At 44.3% G+C, this 19091-nt stretch overlaps 1 protein-coding gene across 5 annotated transcripts in view; it reads left to right on the top strand.

Annotated features, from left to right (window-relative positions):
- Positions 1-478: 478 nt before the first annotated feature.
- The window catches only part of RUFY3 (RUN and FYVE domain containing 3), a 137468-nt gene continuing 118855 nt past the window's right edge, over positions 479-19091 (top strand). For 2 of the 5 annotated variants that reach the window (XM_073541003.1, XM_073541013.1), the window contains exon 1: positions 479-1215. In XM_073541003.1, the coding sequence (XP_073397104.1) occupies positions 804-1215 (412 nt within the window). In that variant the 5' untranslated portion in view covers positions 479-803. The remainder of the gene's footprint in view (positions 1216-19091) is intronic. The other 3 variants (XM_073540993.1, XR_012219612.1, XM_073541042.1) reach the window with 3 other exon arrangements.

Here is a 19091-nt window from a genome sequence, read left to right as displayed (position 1 = left end):
CTTAGAACATCTTCAGAGCGGAAACCACCTGAACAACTAGTCAGTTCACCTGAAGAGGTTAAAAGAAGCTCAAAAGCCGGAACGTGTGAACAGCACGTCGCTCTTAAGAGTTTTCTGGGCGCTTTTTTTTTTTTTTAGACAGTTTTCGGGGTAGAACCCCCTGAGAAAGATTTACGCTCCTTGGCGCGTGAAAGAAGTGAGGAAAAAAACGAAGGCGAAAAATGGAAACATGGCTGGCGTTGATGGGGTTGTTGAGGTAAAATATTCTTCCTTCGCATTACTACATATGGTTCAGTCACGGTGACCCAGGAGAAAAACACGACCTGACACGATGCAGATTTTTTACCTCACGAGCTGCAGTGTAAACTGTGCTCTGGGGGTTTCGGGGCTGGGTGACACGGATACACGCCCTACTGACAGGCTTTAGCCGATTTTCCACGCACATTACTACAGCTATCATCACGACGACGCGGAGCTGTTTCCCACGATCACAGCAGCGCACACGTCTGCCGCCGTGCACTGAAGGGTTACAGCGGAGGGGAGGAGCGCACAGTAAGGAAGAGTCCTCCGTGTCTGCTTCCTCCTCTGCCTCACTTGGCTGTACTGGGAGTTCCGGCTACATAGTGGACACGGGTGGGGAGTGTGTGTGTCGGGACCGTGGACGAGTACTCTGGAAGGAAGGAGCCACCATTGTGCTGCCTGCGCCTCCCACATCATGTGTGAGGACAGCAGAAGCGCCTAGATCTGGGAGAGGGGAAGACTCCCACAGCGCGGACACACTACTACACACCCTGGCAGGTAGCATGGACAGTAGCAGCAATGGTGGCCCCCAGGGCAAGGCTCTGCGTGGGCGGGACATCGAAATAATCCCACTACACCTGGACGAGAAGAGCTGTCAGGAGCCGGAAGAGTCGCCTCCTGCTTCTCCATTGCCACCACCCATATTCCTCTATCCAGGGGCCAAGAAACAAAAGCAGCAAGTGAGGACTTCTTCCCCTGTGAACCCTGGAGGAGCAGGGGTCCAGCAGGAGTCCAGCCGCCCCTCACCCACATCCTCCCTGTCCTCCTCATCATCTCAGCAGGGGTACCCGGAGCCCACCTCTCCCGTGTCCGGGGGGCTTTCTCCATCATCTTCTCTTCAGCTCATGATGCTGATGATGAACTATACTGGATCCAGCCCTGGAAGCCACAGCGGTGCTGACAAAGTCCAAAAAAGTGAGTAACGTTGAAGGCAGTCTTCTTTTCACTTACACCAAAATCCTCCCCCTTCTCTAGCGACGCCAACCTGAATGTCTGCGCGTGACCTCAAGAGATGACGTCCTGGCCACCAGCCAATCAGAGGCCTCAGCACTCAGGCGACTGACGGTTGTGATGTCATCTTCTCCGGTATGGCAGAGGGCGGTCGGTCGCCGAAGCAGCACTGGGATAAGAATGGCTTTTTATTTTATAGGTATCTCTTCCCGCTACTAACTTTTAAAGACCAGGAAACATTGGGTAATGACTGAGCGGGTACATCGCTCCTACATAAAGGTCTGAAGAGTTCAAAGGGGGTAATAATGACTGTGGAGATGTTGGTCATCCCAAAGACAGCCGTATTCTCTAATCTTGAGTGCCCACTAAAGGGAATCTGTCAGCAGGATCTCACCCCACAAACTGTTTATATGCACATGTAGCTCCTTCAAAGACAACACCAGCAATACTTTTACCTGTACAGTCTGTTCTTCCATTACTGAGATTTGATTTAGTATGCGAAAGACTGAAGATCTGTTTGTAGACCTAAAGTCTCTGTCGCTCCAGCTCTATTCTCCGCCCAGCACAATACCACCTGATGCTTGACTGACAGCCTCCATGCTGTTGGGCTTCAGGCAAAGGAACTATCAGATAATAGAGCTGGAGAGACAGAGGTTCCAGATCTACAAATAGTTCTTCAGCCTCACTTGAATATCACTTCAAACGCTGATTTCTCAGCAAAGCAGGGGGTCACACTGGCGAGCATCTCGGCCGAGTCTCGCGTCTCAATACCAGGCACTGCCGCCGGCACTCAGGACTGGGGTGTGTATTTCTATATAGCTGAGCGGCTCCGGTGGCAGTGTCAGGTGTTGAGATGCGAGACTCGTGCGAGTTTCTCGCAAGTGTGATCCCGGCCTAACGGAGAAACACACTAGCTACGTAAAGATATTGGTGGACTTGTCTTTGTAGGAGCTATATGAACATATAAATAGTTTGAGGTGAAATCCTGCTGACAGATTCTCTTCAACTGTAGAACGCCAAACTGCAGGTTTGCTATGGTTGGATTATTCCTAGATTCTGGGGAAGCAATCCTAGGATGAAGTTTGGCTTTCTGCTGCTGATTTGCATGCGGATTAGCCCCACTGTAGTTCATTGTCACTAATTTCTGTGCAGAACCTGAGCCAACAATGAACATGCTGCGGATTCTAAGGCTATGTGCACACGCTGCGGATTCTGCTGCGGATCCACAGCGGATTTGGCCCTGCGGATCCGCAGCAGAATCTGCTGCGTTGTACAGTACCATTATAACCTATGGAAACCGCTGTGCACACAGTTTTTGCTGCGGTTTCCAATCCACAGAAAGAATTAACAGGTCATTCTTTCTGCGGATTGCGCTGCGGTTTGCCATCTCCTCCATTGTAGAGGTGATAAACCGCAGGGCAAACCCGCAGGCCAATCCGCAGATAAACCGCAGGTCTTCTGACCTGCGGATTTATCTGCGGATTTTGCAAAATCTGCGCGGAAAAATCCGCAGACCAATCCGCAGTGTGTGCACATAGCCTAAAGCACCACTGCAGCAGGTTTTTTTTTTTTTTTTTCTTCAGAGCTGGAGTGGTGCTTTAAATCTAAGCCCCCTGTCCCTGGTCATATACTCTGACATCTTTACAGTTTTTTGTTTTTTTTTACACCACTCCAGTCCTGCAGCCCCATCTTGTGAGTGCAGCTTCTGACCGGCTTGAAGTCAGAAGTTACGTCACAGGCGCAATGGAAGTCTATGAGATCCAGAAGGAGGCCCTCATAGACGTGTGTAAAGTGACCACCGACGTGTTCCATGAAACTCTGGCGCTGTGGGCAGGTCAATTTTTGTTGGAGGCAGGAGTGGCGGTGAAATCCCTGGAAGGTGTGTATCAGATGGGGGACAAGGGACTTACATTTAAAGCACCCCTCCAGCGGTTATTTTACATGGATTTTTTTCTCCAGAGTATGAAAGTGGGGTATAAAGCTTCTCCCAGGATTAGGTTGAGATTCTGAATACGTGACTGTGGCAAAGTAGAGGCCCTAAGACGCTCCAACCAGAGGGGACCTCTTATACACAGGGCGCACGCAAGGCCAGTGGCATATCCATGGCCTCTAGGTGCTAGGGAGCACTGGTTCCTGCCTGCCAATATGTCCAAACAGACTTGCTAATCCCCTTTTTATGATCTGCTTTAATGACAGATTCCTTGTGACTTGATATTTCTAGGTCGAGCTAGAGGTAGGCACCTGTCAAACACGTCTGGCTCTGCTTAGTTCTCCACCAGTCCTTATTACCTGTGATCAGCGAGATTGTCAGCCCATCCCGGCTCTGGGTTTGACTAACCATAATCTTCATGTCTGGGGTTGCCCACAGATGACACATTGTAGCAGTGTTCTTTACAGGCAAATAGACGTTCCATTACTGAACAGTATCACATAAAGTCACTCTTCAGGTTGTGTGGGTTTTATTGTACTGAAGTCTTCTTTTGGCTGCTCTTAATTCTTTCTTTACTTCTCACTATGTTTATTTTTGTATGCGTACGAGGAAAACAGTCTACATTTATATCAGTATTCTGAATCCAATTATTGTCTATTTTTGGTCCGTTTGTCCATTTTCATCAGTGAGGCATCTGTCTTTCTATTATGGAAACAATGGAGATTTCCAAGCTTATTTCTCTTAGGGCTCATTCATACATCTGATTTTGTCGTACAAATGCTATCAGTGTTTTTCACGGATTGCGTTCGTACCTGTGATAGTCTATGGGACCATTCATGTGTTGTCAAAATTGGCCATGCAAGTCAGTGGCTCCGAGAAAAGATCAGACTGCACTCGGATAACATTCAAGTGCCATCTGAGTGTGACGGACCTTGAATGGGCAATATTGATCTCAGAATTCATCAAGTTGTATTTAATAGAATTCCCTCATTGAAACACCCAAAAATGTGGCAAAAACGTTGCAATCGGTTTTTACACATTTCGCCAGATTGTTCTATCGGGGTGTGTTCTTTCAACCCTCCCTGTGCTTGACAGCTGATCTAGCAGTCTCAGATGCTCCCAAGCTGTGATTGCCAACATTTTGTTATGCAAATTCTTAATATTTTTTAGGTTGGAATGGTGCTCCGATAGGAAGCTACAATCTTTGATCTGCAGCTCCTTTTCTGGGTGGTGTCCAACAGAACAATCTTTCCTGTGCTGGCAGCTGGATGGCTGGCTTTTATACTGGCACATTTAAAGTTTGGGCACCCCAGGTCAAAATTACTGTTATTGTGAACAGTTAAGCAAAGGTGATGGTTAAATGATCTCTAAAAGGCCTAAAGTTAATGATGACACATTTTTGCCTAAAATACAAAGTAAATGTATGTGAGTGAATTCATATGTGTGTCTCTGCCTCTCTCTCTCTCTCTCTCTATATATATATATATATATATATATATATATATATATATATATATATATATATAATCTTCTACAATTGGATAATAAATACATGTCAAAATCCACAATAGATTACCTCAAAAGGCACAAGCTGATGGTTTTCCAATGGCCCTCACAGTCCCCTAATCTGAACATCGTTGAAAATCTGTGGCTAGATATCAAAATAGCAGTGCATGCATGATGACCCAAGAATCTCACAGAACTGGAAGAATTTTCCAAGGAACAATGGATGAATGGATGAAAATCCCTCAAAAAAGAATTGAAAGACTCTTGGCTGGCTGCAAAAAGCATTTACAAGCTGTGATACTTACAAAAGGTGGTGCAACTAGGTACTGACCATGCAGGGTGCACAAACTTTTGCATTGACCCATGTTTCAAAATACAAAGGAAATATGACTTTAGGCCTTTTAAGAGATCATTTAATCTTCAACTTGCTTAACTGTTAACAATAACAGTAATTTTTATCGGAGGTGCCTAAACTTTTACATGCCACTTTAGCTATGCAGTGATAAAGGAGCTGGCCTAGATATGGAAATAAGCAGCCAGCCCCTTTCACTCGCAGCACTGACAATGAGCTGGCACAGGGAACGCTCCGCTTGTCGGCCCTCGAGCGGAGCTGTAAGGACTATGGTGATGGCTAAAGATCAGGCCATCTGTTTGTATACAAGTTACATGTATTCATATTTCAACCTTCTTTAAATGGTCTAATGCAAACCCCCCCCCCCCTTTTTTTTTTTTTTTTAAATAAAATTAAAATCTTGATGATCTCAAAGTATAAACTGTACATGTCATGTGTTGTCTGCAGTTAGTGACTGTGCCTTGCTCAGGACCTCCATTTAGGTAATGAATATGACTATTGATTAGATGCTGTCCTAGGAATATATTTTATTTGCTTTCTCCTCTGCTTGCATGTTTTATAGGCCTCATGAGTATTTTTTGGGTGAGAGGAGGTGTTTATGGTTTGCTGGAAGTAATTCTGACGTCTGCTGTCTTTGGTCTTCGGTCCAGTGTTATTATTGAAAGCCGACACAGTCTCATGATTAAATTGAAATTCCCCATTGAAGGATAGGTAGAAAAAGTGATAGACTCAGTAATGGTTACACATTTTATTTCCAAAAAGAATATTGAAATTTTCTATGCAGGACCGGATTGTTGAAAAGGGATCGCACCTGCGTTTTTTATTTTTTTACTTTTTGCAGTTTTCTTTCTTTAGAAAAGTGATAACTTCTAAAGATGAGCTTAACCCTTTTATGATCAGTAGCAGTACATAGGATAGGTGATAACTTCTTGTAGCAAGACTGCACTCCTGGGCGCATCTGAATGGTGGTCATATATACTCTTCAACACTCCATCCATTCTCTATGGGACTGCTCAGTAGTCGGACCCCCTTCGATCTTTAAGTTATTACCAATCCATAGGATAGGTGATAACTTTGAAAAATGAGAATAACCCCTTAGCTAACATCACTTTCCTAAAGAAAAGGTGTCCATGCGTTTTATACAACAGCGCTAAGGCTTGTTTTACACTACGTTTTTCTAACTGTTGCAAGCTGCATGTTTTTATATTATAACCAAAAAACCCCAACCTGTTGTAAAATTGGTTAAACTAATATATTTTAAAGCAAGTTTAAAGAAGCCCTCCCTTGAAAATTGCTTTTTTTTTTTTTTTTACTGTGTATGTAGTGTGTGTGTGTGTGTGTGTGTGTGTGTGTGTGTGTGTGTGTATATAGTCCCTTTTCCACCTTGGACGTGGCCTGGTACTTACAAATCTGGGAAGTATAGATACATCCGGGCGATTTTGCGCGCACAAACGCCGTTGGGTGTCAGCTGATTCTGACAGCTGACACCCGGCATTCAGTGCCAAGAGCAGTCGAACTTGATTGCAGCATTTCGAGAGCAGACTGAGAGAAAAAAGCCCCTCTGCCTTTGGCTCAAAACCACACGACATCATCGCGGGGTTCCGATAGTTGCCATGGTAACCCGATATCATCATGACGACATCCGGGTCACCAAGCACTAGGAAGTTAGATCATGCACTGCATATAATTAACTATCTTGTGTCTGCTGGGCAGACATGCTATAAGGTATAGCAATGCTATAAACCTGCTGTTGATTTGTTCATTCTGCTTCCCAAAGATCGCAGTAAGGCTCGGTGACATTTATTCTGTGCTCTACGCTGAGTGCTTACATTGGGGTTTCCGTGTAAATCTCTGAAATACGTGATTCAGACGGAAGATGAGGCAGATGGAGGCACTGTGGACGTCGTCTGGCCTATGATCCTGCAGTGTCCGTCTTTTTAGGCATCCAGAAAAGTGCAGTTAGCCACAGTTCTGTGCACTTCTGAAAAGAATATCAAAGTAAAGATTAATAAAGAGTAACTCTGCTGCCTCATTATAGTGAATGGATCCCTCGGGGGTTTCATCTGAGTCATATCACTCGATGATTTAGATAGAAACCCCAATGTAAGTGCTCAGTGGAGGGCGCTGGATAAATGTGATCCCAAACATCATGTAAAATGTTCCCAATAAAAGCTTCAACTCAATCCACAAAAAAGCAAGTCCCTACTCGGGTCTGTCATCTGTTAACAGAGATATAAGGGGCTTCTACGTAATGGGTAGTACAAAGGCTCTGGAAAAGCAGAATGGCCCTCCCCTTCCCAAAAAAAATTCAGCCCTCCCAAATCCTTCCTTCTGGATCCCACAGTGTGCCTAAACCACATATAGCGCTCAAATGTTTGGCATTTCTTTATCGATGAGAGCCCGTCTAATTTACTGGTGCGTGCCTACAGAAGCACAGGCCGAGCATAGCGTACTGGTCACTGCAAAGGCAGTTGGCAATTTTCACTCTGCAACATCACTGCTGCTAGTTTCTGGAAAACACCCATGGAGTGAAAATTGTCACTATAGCTGTAGATAATTTCCAAAATGCGTTTCAGGAGGCAAATGGCGCTCCATCCATCCAGAGTCTCGCCGAGTGGCTAATCAGTACTGTTCAGCCACATATGGGGTATTACTATGTCCAGAAAAAATTGTGGGACACATTTTGGTGCCACTTTTACCCACTTCTTACGTGAAAATGTTAAATCTGGGGCTAAAACAAATTTTTGGTACTAACAATTTTTTTTTTTTTTCCCCGGCACAATGGTTTTAAAATTCTGTAACAACCATAGTGTCAATATAATCACTGCACCCCTAGATGAATTCATTGTGGGGTGTAGTTTGTAAATTGAGTTCACATAAGAGGGGGGTTTCTGTTATTCTGGCACCTCTGGCAATCTGACATGGCACCCGCAAACCATTTCAGCAAAATCTGAACTCCAATATGGTGCTTCTCTTCTTCTGAGCTTTGCATTGTGCCTCAAAAGTAGTTTTCCCCCATATATAAGATATTGGCATAGTCAGGAGAAATTGCACAACAAATTCTGTGGTGCAATTTCTACTGTTACCCTTTTGAAAATAAAACAAATTGGGGCTAAAATAACATTTTTGTGGGGAGATTTTTTTTTTTTTTTTCACGGCTCAACGTTATAAACTTCTGTGACTACACAACTAAAATACATTCCGTGAGGGGTCAAGTTTCCAAAATAGGGTCACTTGTGGGGGGTTTCCACTGTTTATACACATCAGGGGCTGTCCAACAGGACATGGTGTTCACTAATTGTTCCTACAAATTTTGCATTCAAAAAGTCAAATGGTGCTCATTCCCTTCCGAGCCCTGCCATGTGCCGAACCAGTGGTTCCCCCACATCTGGGGTATCGGTCGGCATGCTCAGGAGAAGTTGCACAACAGATTTTGGTGTCCATTTTTTTTCCTGTTATCCTTGCAAAAATAAAAGTTGGGGTCTAAAGTAAGATTTTTGTGAAAAAAGTAACATGTTCATTTTTCTTCCACATTCCAAAAATTCCTGTGAGGCACCTGAAGGGTTAATAAACTTTTTGAATGTGGTTTCGAGCACGACGAGGGGTGCAGTTTTTAGAATAGTGTCGCTTTTGGGTATTTTCGGTCATAAAGACCCCTCAAAGTCACTTCAATGGTCCCTAAAAAAAAAAAAAAAAAAAAATTTTGTTGGTAAAATGAGAAATTGCTTGTCAACTTTTAACCCTTTTTAACTTCCTAACAAAAAAAGAATTGTTTAAAAAAAATTGTGCTGATGTGAAGTAGACATGGGAATTGTTATTAAACATTTTGTGTGACATACTTTCCCTTTAAACCAGAGAGCTGTCAGCAGGATTGTGCACAGTAACCTACAGACAGTGTCAGGTTGGCGCCGTTATACTGAATAAAATGATACCTTGGTTGATGAAATCCGTCTTGTGGTTGTTGTTTAACCTTTTCAGTTTTGAGTTAATGATATGGTCATGCTTTGGGGCGGGGCTTGCTAGAGATGAGAAAAATTTCCTCCTGCAAGATGGCACCACCTGCGCAGTAGCAGCTATCGGACCAGGATAACCTCAAGCACATTTATTATTAACACAGTAAACACGCGATTATGCTGCAGCGCAGGTGCCACGGCTGGCACATGCATGCAGAGGTTTTTTCTTTCTTTCCAGTATGTACGTGTATTCATTATGTAAACTAAGGGGGTAGGTCAGTGAGAGATCAGTGACCTGTCAGAAGCCATACAGATGAATAGCTAATCAGAGCATCACATGAAGACCCCCCCCCCACACACACACACACACACACACACACACACACGCTGCCCCAGAGCACGCGTATATCATTAACTCAAAACTGAAAATAAAGATTAGACAACCACAAGATGAATTTCATCAGCCAAGGTGTGACGGATCGCACAGGGAAAGGGGGTGTGTCGGCTTCACTCACCTCTGGGGAAGGGAGAGAAGGACCCAGTAGAGTTTGGCTCTCTGACGCCACCACTTCCCCAGGTCATTCAGGGAACTGCACAGAGGGCAAATAATCGCCGGAAAGGCTTCCCTTATAGGTACGAGTTAATGAGGCGCTCCCAGTGAGGGGGGATATACATCACCAGTGCAGGCTGGGGATATATATATATATATATATATATATATATATATATATATATATCTCCCGGCCATCACTGACAGAGTTTCTCACTAACACAGTACGATATTCTGCCACCAGTTCCTCGTTTGATATAAGCCCCATCTGTTATGAATGGGTCACCGTGGAGAAAAAAGCAAACAAGCTAAGCCACAGAAAACAGAGTGGTTGGTAACTATGCAGATTGCAGATCCCTGATCTTACCATACAAATAGCAGTAGTCGTGGAGCGTGCCTACGATGAACCTAGACGCCTCGTCACGGCCGGAGGACTACCTAAGCCTAAAGCAAGAAAAGGGAAAACTAACTGCCCCAGAGCAGACCCCAAAGGAAAGACAGCCCCCACACATGTATTGACGGTGAAACAAGATGAAGGCACAAACACAGGCAGGAAAATAGGCTGAGCAAATGATGGGGCCCAAACTAACTAGACAGGAAAGGAAAGACACTATCTGCAACCTGTAAAAAACCCTACAAAATAATGTCCAACACTTCTGATAGCAAAATTAACCCTGAAGTCACTAGACTTCTCCCACTATATCAGCACTCTGAAATATTCTGAGACAGAGCAAAAAGAGACCGAACTAGTAAGGGACAAAAAGCCAATTGGCAAAATACTGATAAATAAGAGTGGAAATTCAGCTCAACTCCCAGCCGGGGCTGGCAGACCTCACAAAAAACTGAATAGACCAACAAAATCAAGTGTGAACATTAGCAGAAAAACTTAGCTTTAGATGACTGGAACAGAGCTGAAAACCAAGAGCTGACAAGCCAGAAGGAATAACCAGCAACTGAATAGGGCGTCGGCTGTCTTAAATCCAATCTGAGAATCCTGAAATCCAATCATCATCCTCATTCTCAGGTGTCCACCAATCAAACCAGCCGCACCACCTCCCGTCACCACCAGAGGGAGTCCAGAAGGGGAACTCACAACTGGTGAGAATGAACTCACAACACCCATCCGACAGCAGGCTTATATCAGGTCAGAAACCAACCCGGGTAGCGTATGATATAACCAACTGAGCGTGCGGACATGAGTATTCGTGAATCGAGATAAAAGAGCAGCCCAAGATTAATTTTATATTTAATCACCAAAAAGGAGCACTAGATAGGTACAGGTGTGTTTATATACAAGTATACAGTCAAGAGTGTAGTACAGGGGTAGGGTACAGATAGGTTAAAATTACCGTGTTATGTTGCATGTGACCACAGGGAGGCACTGATGGATCACAGGTCCAAATCTTAGTTACATGATTCCCCTGGCTGCGTCAGCTAAGTTCACAAATGAAGGTCTGCCTAATATCTCCTAGGCTGGGCCCCCTCCCATATCGGAGAGTATGGTTTTTCAGGCGGAACCGTGGATGACCCATAACTTTTCACCCAAAGGTCCAAATAATACAGCAGCGGCGCCACTTGATTTTATCTCTGCAGGGAGACCAAATACGGCTACTGTATTTAATTCCTGGTAGCTATGCTTTATAACTCCATAAAGCAAAGTGCTAGGGGTGGCTGCCTGGTATGGGCTCGTGGGGAAAGGAATCCAGATTCCGAATTTGTGCTCGGCTAGGCTCAGAGATATTGCACTTTGTTATTATAGGTCATATTCCAGATTCAACATCTCAGAGCCTTTCTGGGGGAGAGAGGGAGAGAGATATATATATATATTTTTTTTTTTTAAATATAGACTCCCATGAAGAATCTTACATCTCACAGTGGGTGTGTGTAATATATTTATTATAGCTGGGAAGGTACTTCTTTTAGGTCTCCATCTGGTAAATGGGGGGGCCTGTGGCCACATTTGGTACGTGTGCCAGATGCTTCTGCGCCACATACACCACAAATGTTACCATCTTGTAATATGAACAGAGACTTGGTATTGTGGGAAGTAATAAAAATCCAATTTTACAAAATCCCTGTCTGTATTTTTTCACTAGTCCTCCATGCTTCCTTATGAGATGTACTTGCGTGTGATTGAGACTAGTAGCGCGCACCCTGTCGTCTTGTGCCCAGCTTACTGCCTGAGCGGTGTCTGCAGTACAGAGTTCAGTATTTGGTTTCTCTGAGCGGATCCAGCACTGCACTTTCCGGGTTAACCCCTGTAGCACTGATGATGGTGTGTGATGTGTGCCATCTGCAGCGGTGAAGTGCCTCCGCATCGGGCATGGCAGTGAGCTGAGCATTGTCCTTTTAGAAGGTTAGAGTGTTTAAGTAAATGACTGTGGATGAAAGGTCCAAGCTATCCTCCCTTCTTCCTTGTGGGTGAGTCATAATGTTGTTTATCTCCATATTAAAAAATAAACCGTTTTCTTTAAACAAAAATGTCACATTTTGCTTCAGATTGCAGTAATGTATTCTCTCCTTATTGATATGTGACTGGATAAAGCTGGGCTTCCATTGATCATTTATTTATGTGTGCAGATGTCTGTGTGGTAAAATGGCAGCATCTGGGCTGGTTTTTTATCTTGTGATCAATCACCCTGCCCCTGTGAAGTCTCTTGGGTATTTCTCAGCATCGATTTTTAAAGTATTTTTGTGTCCTCTAAAGGATGGCTCACAAAGAACCAATCGCTGAATAATCCTGCTAGCTTTCCGGTCTGGTCAATGCTTTCTTAAACACCATGAGCCCACACCCTTCATTTCTTAAAGGGAACCTGACATGTCCTTCTTAAAAATAAAAACGGTGGTCTAATCCTATGCAAAAAGCACTTTATATAGTTAGATCGCACCTACTCATTTAGTCATAGCGGTGTGCTGCTTCATTTCATTCAGTTACTGTTGTTGTTGCTGCCCACACAATTTGAATATGTTCCCGGGGTTACGCCAACGTCGCTCAAACCCGCTTTGAAAAATCCCGTTCGTGTGTATTATGGAGCCACACTTGCAGTGTCGCACGCGCTTGTGTCATGATGAGCTGATCCGGCCGCACACAGTCAGTGTATTACACACGGCTTCAGTGCGCATGTGAGGGGAATCGCTCATAATGGCGCATGCATGGCTCCCCGATCAACACTACAAGCGCGGTTCCACAATACTTACTCCACGAGTGCAGGATTTTTCAAAGCTGATTTGAATGACATAGACACAGCCCCAGTAACATCATCCAAATTGCATGAGCGGCAACAACCATGACTGAATAAAACGCAGCACACCCCTATGACTACATGAGCAGGTATGATCTAACTATATAAAGTGCTTTTGCACATGATTAGACCACCGTTTTTAATTAAAAAAAGGGTTAGTGATGCATCACCAATAACGCACTGGGGACAGTTTACATGTTAAACACGACATGACAGGTTCCCTTTTTAGGGTATCCCTCGCTAAGAGATGTACTCGCATACATTATTATTATTATTATTATTTATTGTTATAGCGCCATTTATTCCATGGCGCTTTACATGTGAGGAGGGGTATACATAAAAACAAGTACAATAATCTTAAACAATACAAGTCATAACTGGTACAGGAGGAGAGAGGACCCTGCCCGCGAGGGCTCACAATCTTCAAGGGATGGGTGATAATACAGTAGGCGAGGGTAGAGCTGGTCGTGCAGCGGTTTGGTCGATCGGTGGTTACTGCAGGTTATAGGCTTGTTCGAAGAGGTGGGTCTTCAGGCTCTTTTTGAAGGTTTCGATGGTAGGTGAGAGTCTGATATGTTGTGGTAGAGAGTTCCAGAGTAGGGGTGATGCGCGAGAGAAATCTTGTATGCGATTGTGGGAAGAGGAGATAAGAGGGGAGTAGAGAAGGAGATCTTGTGAGGATCGGAGGTTGCGTGCAGGAAAGTACCGGGAGACGAGGTCACAGATGTATGGAGGAGACAAGTTGTGGATGGCTTTGTATGTCATGGTTAGGGTTTTGTAATGGAGTCTCTGGGCAATTGGGAGCCAGTGAAGGGATTGACAGAGGGGAGAAGCTGGGGAATAGCGGGGGGACAGGTGGATTAGTCGGGCAGCAGAGTTTAGAATAGATTGGAGGGGTGCGAGAGTGTTTGAGGGGAGGCCACAGAGCATGAGGTTGCAGTAGTCAAGGCGAGAGATGAGGGCATGGACTAGGGTTTTTGCAGATTCTTGGGTGAGGAATGAACGGATGCGTGAAATATTTTTGAGTTGAAGTCGGCATGAAGTGGAAAGGGTTTGGATATGTGGTTTGAAGGAGAGATCAGCGTCAAGGATTACTCCGAGGCAGCGAGCTTGTGGGACTGGGGAGAGTGGGCAGTCATTTACTGTAATTGATAGGTTCGTAGGGGGGGTCACGTGAGATGGGGGAAAGATGATGAATTCTGTTTTGTCCATGTTGAGTTTCAGATATCTAGTGGAGAAGAAGGATGAAATAGTGGACAGACATTGAGGGATTCTGGTTAGTAGGGAGGCGATATCTGGTCCAGAGATGTAGATCTGTGTGTCATCAGCATAAAGATGATACTGAAAGCCATGAGATTCTATGAGCTGTCCCAGGCCAAAGGTGTAAATAGAGAACAGCAGGGGCCCAAGGACTGAACCTTGTGGGACTCCGACAGATAGGGGGCGAGGTGAGGAGGTGGTGTGTGAGTGGGAGACTCTGAATGTCTGGTCTGTTAGGTATGATGAGATCCAGGAGAGGGCCAAGTCATGGTCATGTGCCACTTGTAGTAAATGTAAAAAAAAGTTTCGGTCAAATTTTGACCACCTTCAGTTATGTACTGTGCCAAATACGTGGTAATCTATATAATAAATGCCCTAAGCAGCTTCCGGTTGTAACAACTTCTGTCCAGTTGTAACCGGTGACGTCACCGCACACCTCTTTCCATGTTAACCCTCAACACACACACTCCTCTCACCTTTCACCATCTCCACTCACTCTTTCACTCCACATACGACCCTTTCTCTCACTCAGTCTCTCATACTCACGCCGTCATCGCCGCTGCTCCACGATCCCCGACATCATCTTCCGCCGGCGCCATCCTGGATCCAGACGTCCTCCATGCCGGCGACATGTTCTTACGGCAACGCCATTTTGGATCGGCGAAATCCCGCGATAGTCAAGATGGCGTCGCCGCAAGAACATGTCGCCGGCGTGGAGGACGTCGGGATCCAAAATGGCGTCGGCGAAAACTCGCGAAAACCTCAAGACTGATTTCATCAACCAAGGTATTAGTTTAACCAGTGTAATGGCACCAACCTGACACTGTAGATCACTGCACACAATCCTGCTGACAGGTTCCCTTTAAAGAAGTTGTCTGCTACTTGGACAACTTCTCATACTCCTATAAAATAATAAAGCTTATACTCACCTCCCGTGCAGGCGCTGTTCCCGCGGTGTCAGCAGTCAGGCTCCCGTGCTGCTGTTCTGACAAGTGATGCCGGCACCCAAATTGAATTGGGCAGGAAAAGAAAGTCTGAGATCAGCTGCCGCCCAGACTTCCTCTTCATGTTCAATATGTCCAAAGGTAGGGACAGTGGCGCTGGCACCTGTCACAACAACCGCACGCAAACCCCGGGACCGTGAGCGCCGATACCGCATTAATGAAGCCTGCACAGGAGGGGATCTTTGATCAAGAAGGGGTTGTCCTAGTAGTGGATAACCCCTTTAACTATGTTGTGTGATATAACGCTCTGGTTTAAGTGCATAAAAATTAAAAGTTTGAAAATTGCGAAATTTTCTATATCGTAAACGCAAAAAATATTGTCCTAAATTTACCACTTACATGAAGTATAATGTGTCACAATTCACAGTCTCAGAATCACTGGGATCTGTTGAAGCATTCCAGAGTTATCACATAAAATGACAGTTTCTCAGAATTGAAAAAAATGGCCTGGTCAGGATGGTTAAAATGGACAAAGGGGTTAAATTCTGTATTGGGCCTTTAACAAGCCTTGTCACATGACTTGGAATAAGAAGCCAAACCACAAACTCCATTTGCAGACTTGTGTTTTGATGTGTTTGCCCCTCCTCACTGCAAACCAGGAGATCTGATTTGGCTGGGTGAGAGGCCTCTGACTGTGAGTCTAAGGCCGGGGTCACACTTGCAAGAAACTCGAACGAGTCTTGCGTCTCAATACCCGGCACTGCCACCAGCACTCTGGAGCGCTCAGCTGTATAGAAATATATGCAGCCGCACACTCCGGTCCTGCCGGCGGCAGTGCCGGGTATTGAGACACGAGATTCGTGCGAGTTTCTCACAAGTGTGACCCCGGCCCACGGGGGAATAATTCACCTATTTATGTATTTAACCCCTTACCTACAATTGACGTAATATTCCGTCCATGTGACCATGGACCTAATTACCATGGACGGAATATTGCGTCACCGCGATCAGCGGCGCCCACGTGGTGAGCGCCGCTGATCGCGGCCGAGTGTCAGCTAATTATCATAGCTGACACCCGGCACAATGTGTCAGGGGCGGTCACGGACCGCCCCCAACACGTTAACCCCTTGCACACCGCGATCAAACACGATCGCGGTGTACCGGGGGTTAAAGGGAAGCATCGGCAGGGAGGGGGCTCCCTCCGTGCTTCCCTGAGCCTCCCACGGCAGCGCAATGTGCAGCGCTGCTGCGGGGGGCTCCTTTCCTGCAGGTTCCCGGATCCAATATGGCGACGGGGACCTCCGGGGGCCTGCAGGAAGCTGGCTTCCTCAGTGCCTGCAAAGCGCAGGCATGAGGAAGCCTGTGCAGTGCCTGTGACAGATCGCTGATCTGTCACAGTGATCTGTGATGTGACAGATCAGCGATCTGTCACAGGACAGTTATGTCCCCCCTGGGACATTGTAATAAAGTAAAAAAAAAAATAAAAAAGTGTAAAAATTTAAAAAAAATCGCTAAATTTAAAAAAAAATATATATATTCCCCAATAAATTCATTTTTTGGAAATAAAAAAAAACAAACAATAAAAGTACACATATTTGGTATCGCCGCGTCCGTAACGACCCGCCCTATAAAACTGTCTCAATAGTTAACCCCTTAAGCGAACCCCTTAAAAAATAAAAATAAAAAACGAAGCAAAAAATGATTTATCATATCGCCTAACAAAAAGTGCAATAACGCGCGATCAAAAAGATGCATATAAATATCCATGGTACTGCTGAAAACGTCATTTTGTCCCGCAAAAAACGAGCCGCCAAACAGCATCATCAGCGAAAAAATAAAAAAGTTATAGCTCGCCGAATAAAGTGATGCAAAAATAATTATTTTTTATATAAAATTGTTTTCATTGCATAAAAACGCCAAAACATAAAAAAACGACCTAAATGAGGTATCGCTGTAACCGTACTGACCCGAAGAATAAAACCGCCTTATAAATTTTACCGCACCCGGAACGGCGTAAACGCAACATCCATAAGAAATTCATGAAACGCTGGTTTTTGTAAATTCTGCGTCCCAAAAAACGGAATAAAAAGCGATCAAAAAACGTCACATGCCCGAACATGATACCAATAAAAGCGTCAACTCGTCCCGCAAAAAATAAGACCTCACATGACTCGGTGGGTCAAAATATGGAAAAATTATAGCTCTCAATATGTGGTGATGCAAAAACAATTTTTACAATAAAAAGCGTCTTTTAGCGTGCGACAGCCGCCAAACATAAAAACCGCCATAAATAGTAAATCAAACCCCCCGTTATCACCCCCTTAGTTAAGGAAAAATAATAAAATTAAAAAAATGTATTTATTTCCATTTTCCCGTTAGGGTTAGGGCTAGGGTTAGGGTTAGAATTGGGGGTTTCCACTATTTGCGCACATCAGGTGCTCTCCAAACGCAACATGGCGTCTGATCTCAATTCCAGCCAATTCTGCGTTGAAAAAGTCAAATGGTGCTCCTTCCCTTCCAAGCTCTGCCATGCACCCAAACAGTGTTTTACCCCCTCATATGGGGTATCAGCCTACTCAGGACAATTTGCAAAACAACTTTTGGGGTCCTATTTCTCCTGTTGCCCTTAGGAAAATAAAAATTTTGGGGCAAAAATATCAATTTTGTGGAAAAAAAATTTTTTTTTTTATTTTCACGCCTGGGCGTTATAAACTTCTGTGAAGCACTTGGGGGTTCAAAGTTCTCACCACACATCTAGATAAGTTCCTTGGGGGGTCTAGTTTCCAAAATGGTGTCATTTGTGGGGGGTTTCCACTGTTTTGGTACATCAGGGGCTTTCCAAACGCGACATGGTGTCCGATCTCAATTCCAGCCAAAAAAGTCAAATGGCGCTGCTTCCCTTCCGAGCTCTGCCATGTGCCCAAATAGTCATTTACACCCACATATGGGGTATCAGCGTACTCAGGACAAATTGCACAATAACTTTTAGGGTCCTGTTACCCTTGGGAAAATAAAAATTGGGAGAGAAAAGATCATTTTGTGGAAAAAATATGATTTTTTAATTGTACCGCTGTACATTATAAACTTCTGTGAAGCCCTTGTGGGTTCAAAGTTCTCACCACATATCTAGATAAGTTCCTTAGGGGGTCTAGTTTCAAAAATGGGGTCACTTGTGGGGGGTTTCCACTGTTTAGGTACATCAGGGGCTCTCCAAACGTGACATGGCGTCCGATCAGAATTCCAGCCAATTTTGCATTGAAAAAGTCAAACGGCGCTCCTTCTCTTCTGAGCTCTGCCATGCGCCGAAACAGTGGTTCCCCCCACATATCAGGTATCAGCGTGCTCAGGACAAATTGCACAATAATTTTTCCAGTCCAATTTCTCCTGTTACACTTGGTAAAATAAAAAAAATTGAACCTGAAGTAATTTTTTTTTTGAAAAAAAGTTAAATGTTAATTTTTTTAAAATATTCAAAAAATTCATGTGAAGTACCTGAAGGGTTAATAAACTCCTTGAATGTGGTTTTAAGCACCTTAAGGGGTGCAGTTTTTAGAATGGTATCACTTTTGGGTATTTTCTATCATATAGACCCCTCAAAGTGGCTTCAAATGTGATGTGGTAAAAATAAAATGGTGTTGCAAAAATGAGAGATCGCTGGTCAACTTTTAACCCTTATAACGTCCTAACAAAAAACAATTTTGGTTCCAAAATTGTGCTGATGTAAAGTAAACATGTGGGAAATGTTACTTATTAAGTTTTTTGTGTGCCATATCTCTGTGATTTAAGGGCATAAAAATTCAAAGTTGGAAAATTGCGGAATTTTCAAAATTTTCGCCAAATTTCCGTTTTTCTCACAAATAAACGCAAGTTATATGAATGAAATTTTACCACTAACATGAAGTACAATATGTCACGAGAAAACAGTGTCAGAATCACCAGGATCCATGGAAGCGTTCCAGAGTTATTACCTCATAAAGGTACAGTGGTCAGAATTGTAAAAATTGGCTCGGGAGATAACGTGCAAACCACCCTTGGTAGTGAAGGGGTTAAATTCCCAGAGGAATTGCACGGCCTTTAAGTCTTCTTACGCTGGCTTGGCACAT

This window comes from Dendrobates tinctorius, unplaced genomic scaffold (assembly GCF_039654945.1).
Source record: "Dendrobates tinctorius isolate UK_male_01 unplaced genomic scaffold, ASM3965494v1 ptg000011l, whole genome shotgun sequence".
Classification (NCBI taxonomy): domain Eukaryota; kingdom Metazoa; phylum Chordata; class Amphibia; order Anura; family Dendrobatidae; genus Dendrobates; species Dendrobates tinctorius.
Note: the sequence above shows the minus strand (reverse complement) of the source record. Positions and strands in the feature narration are given on the sequence as shown.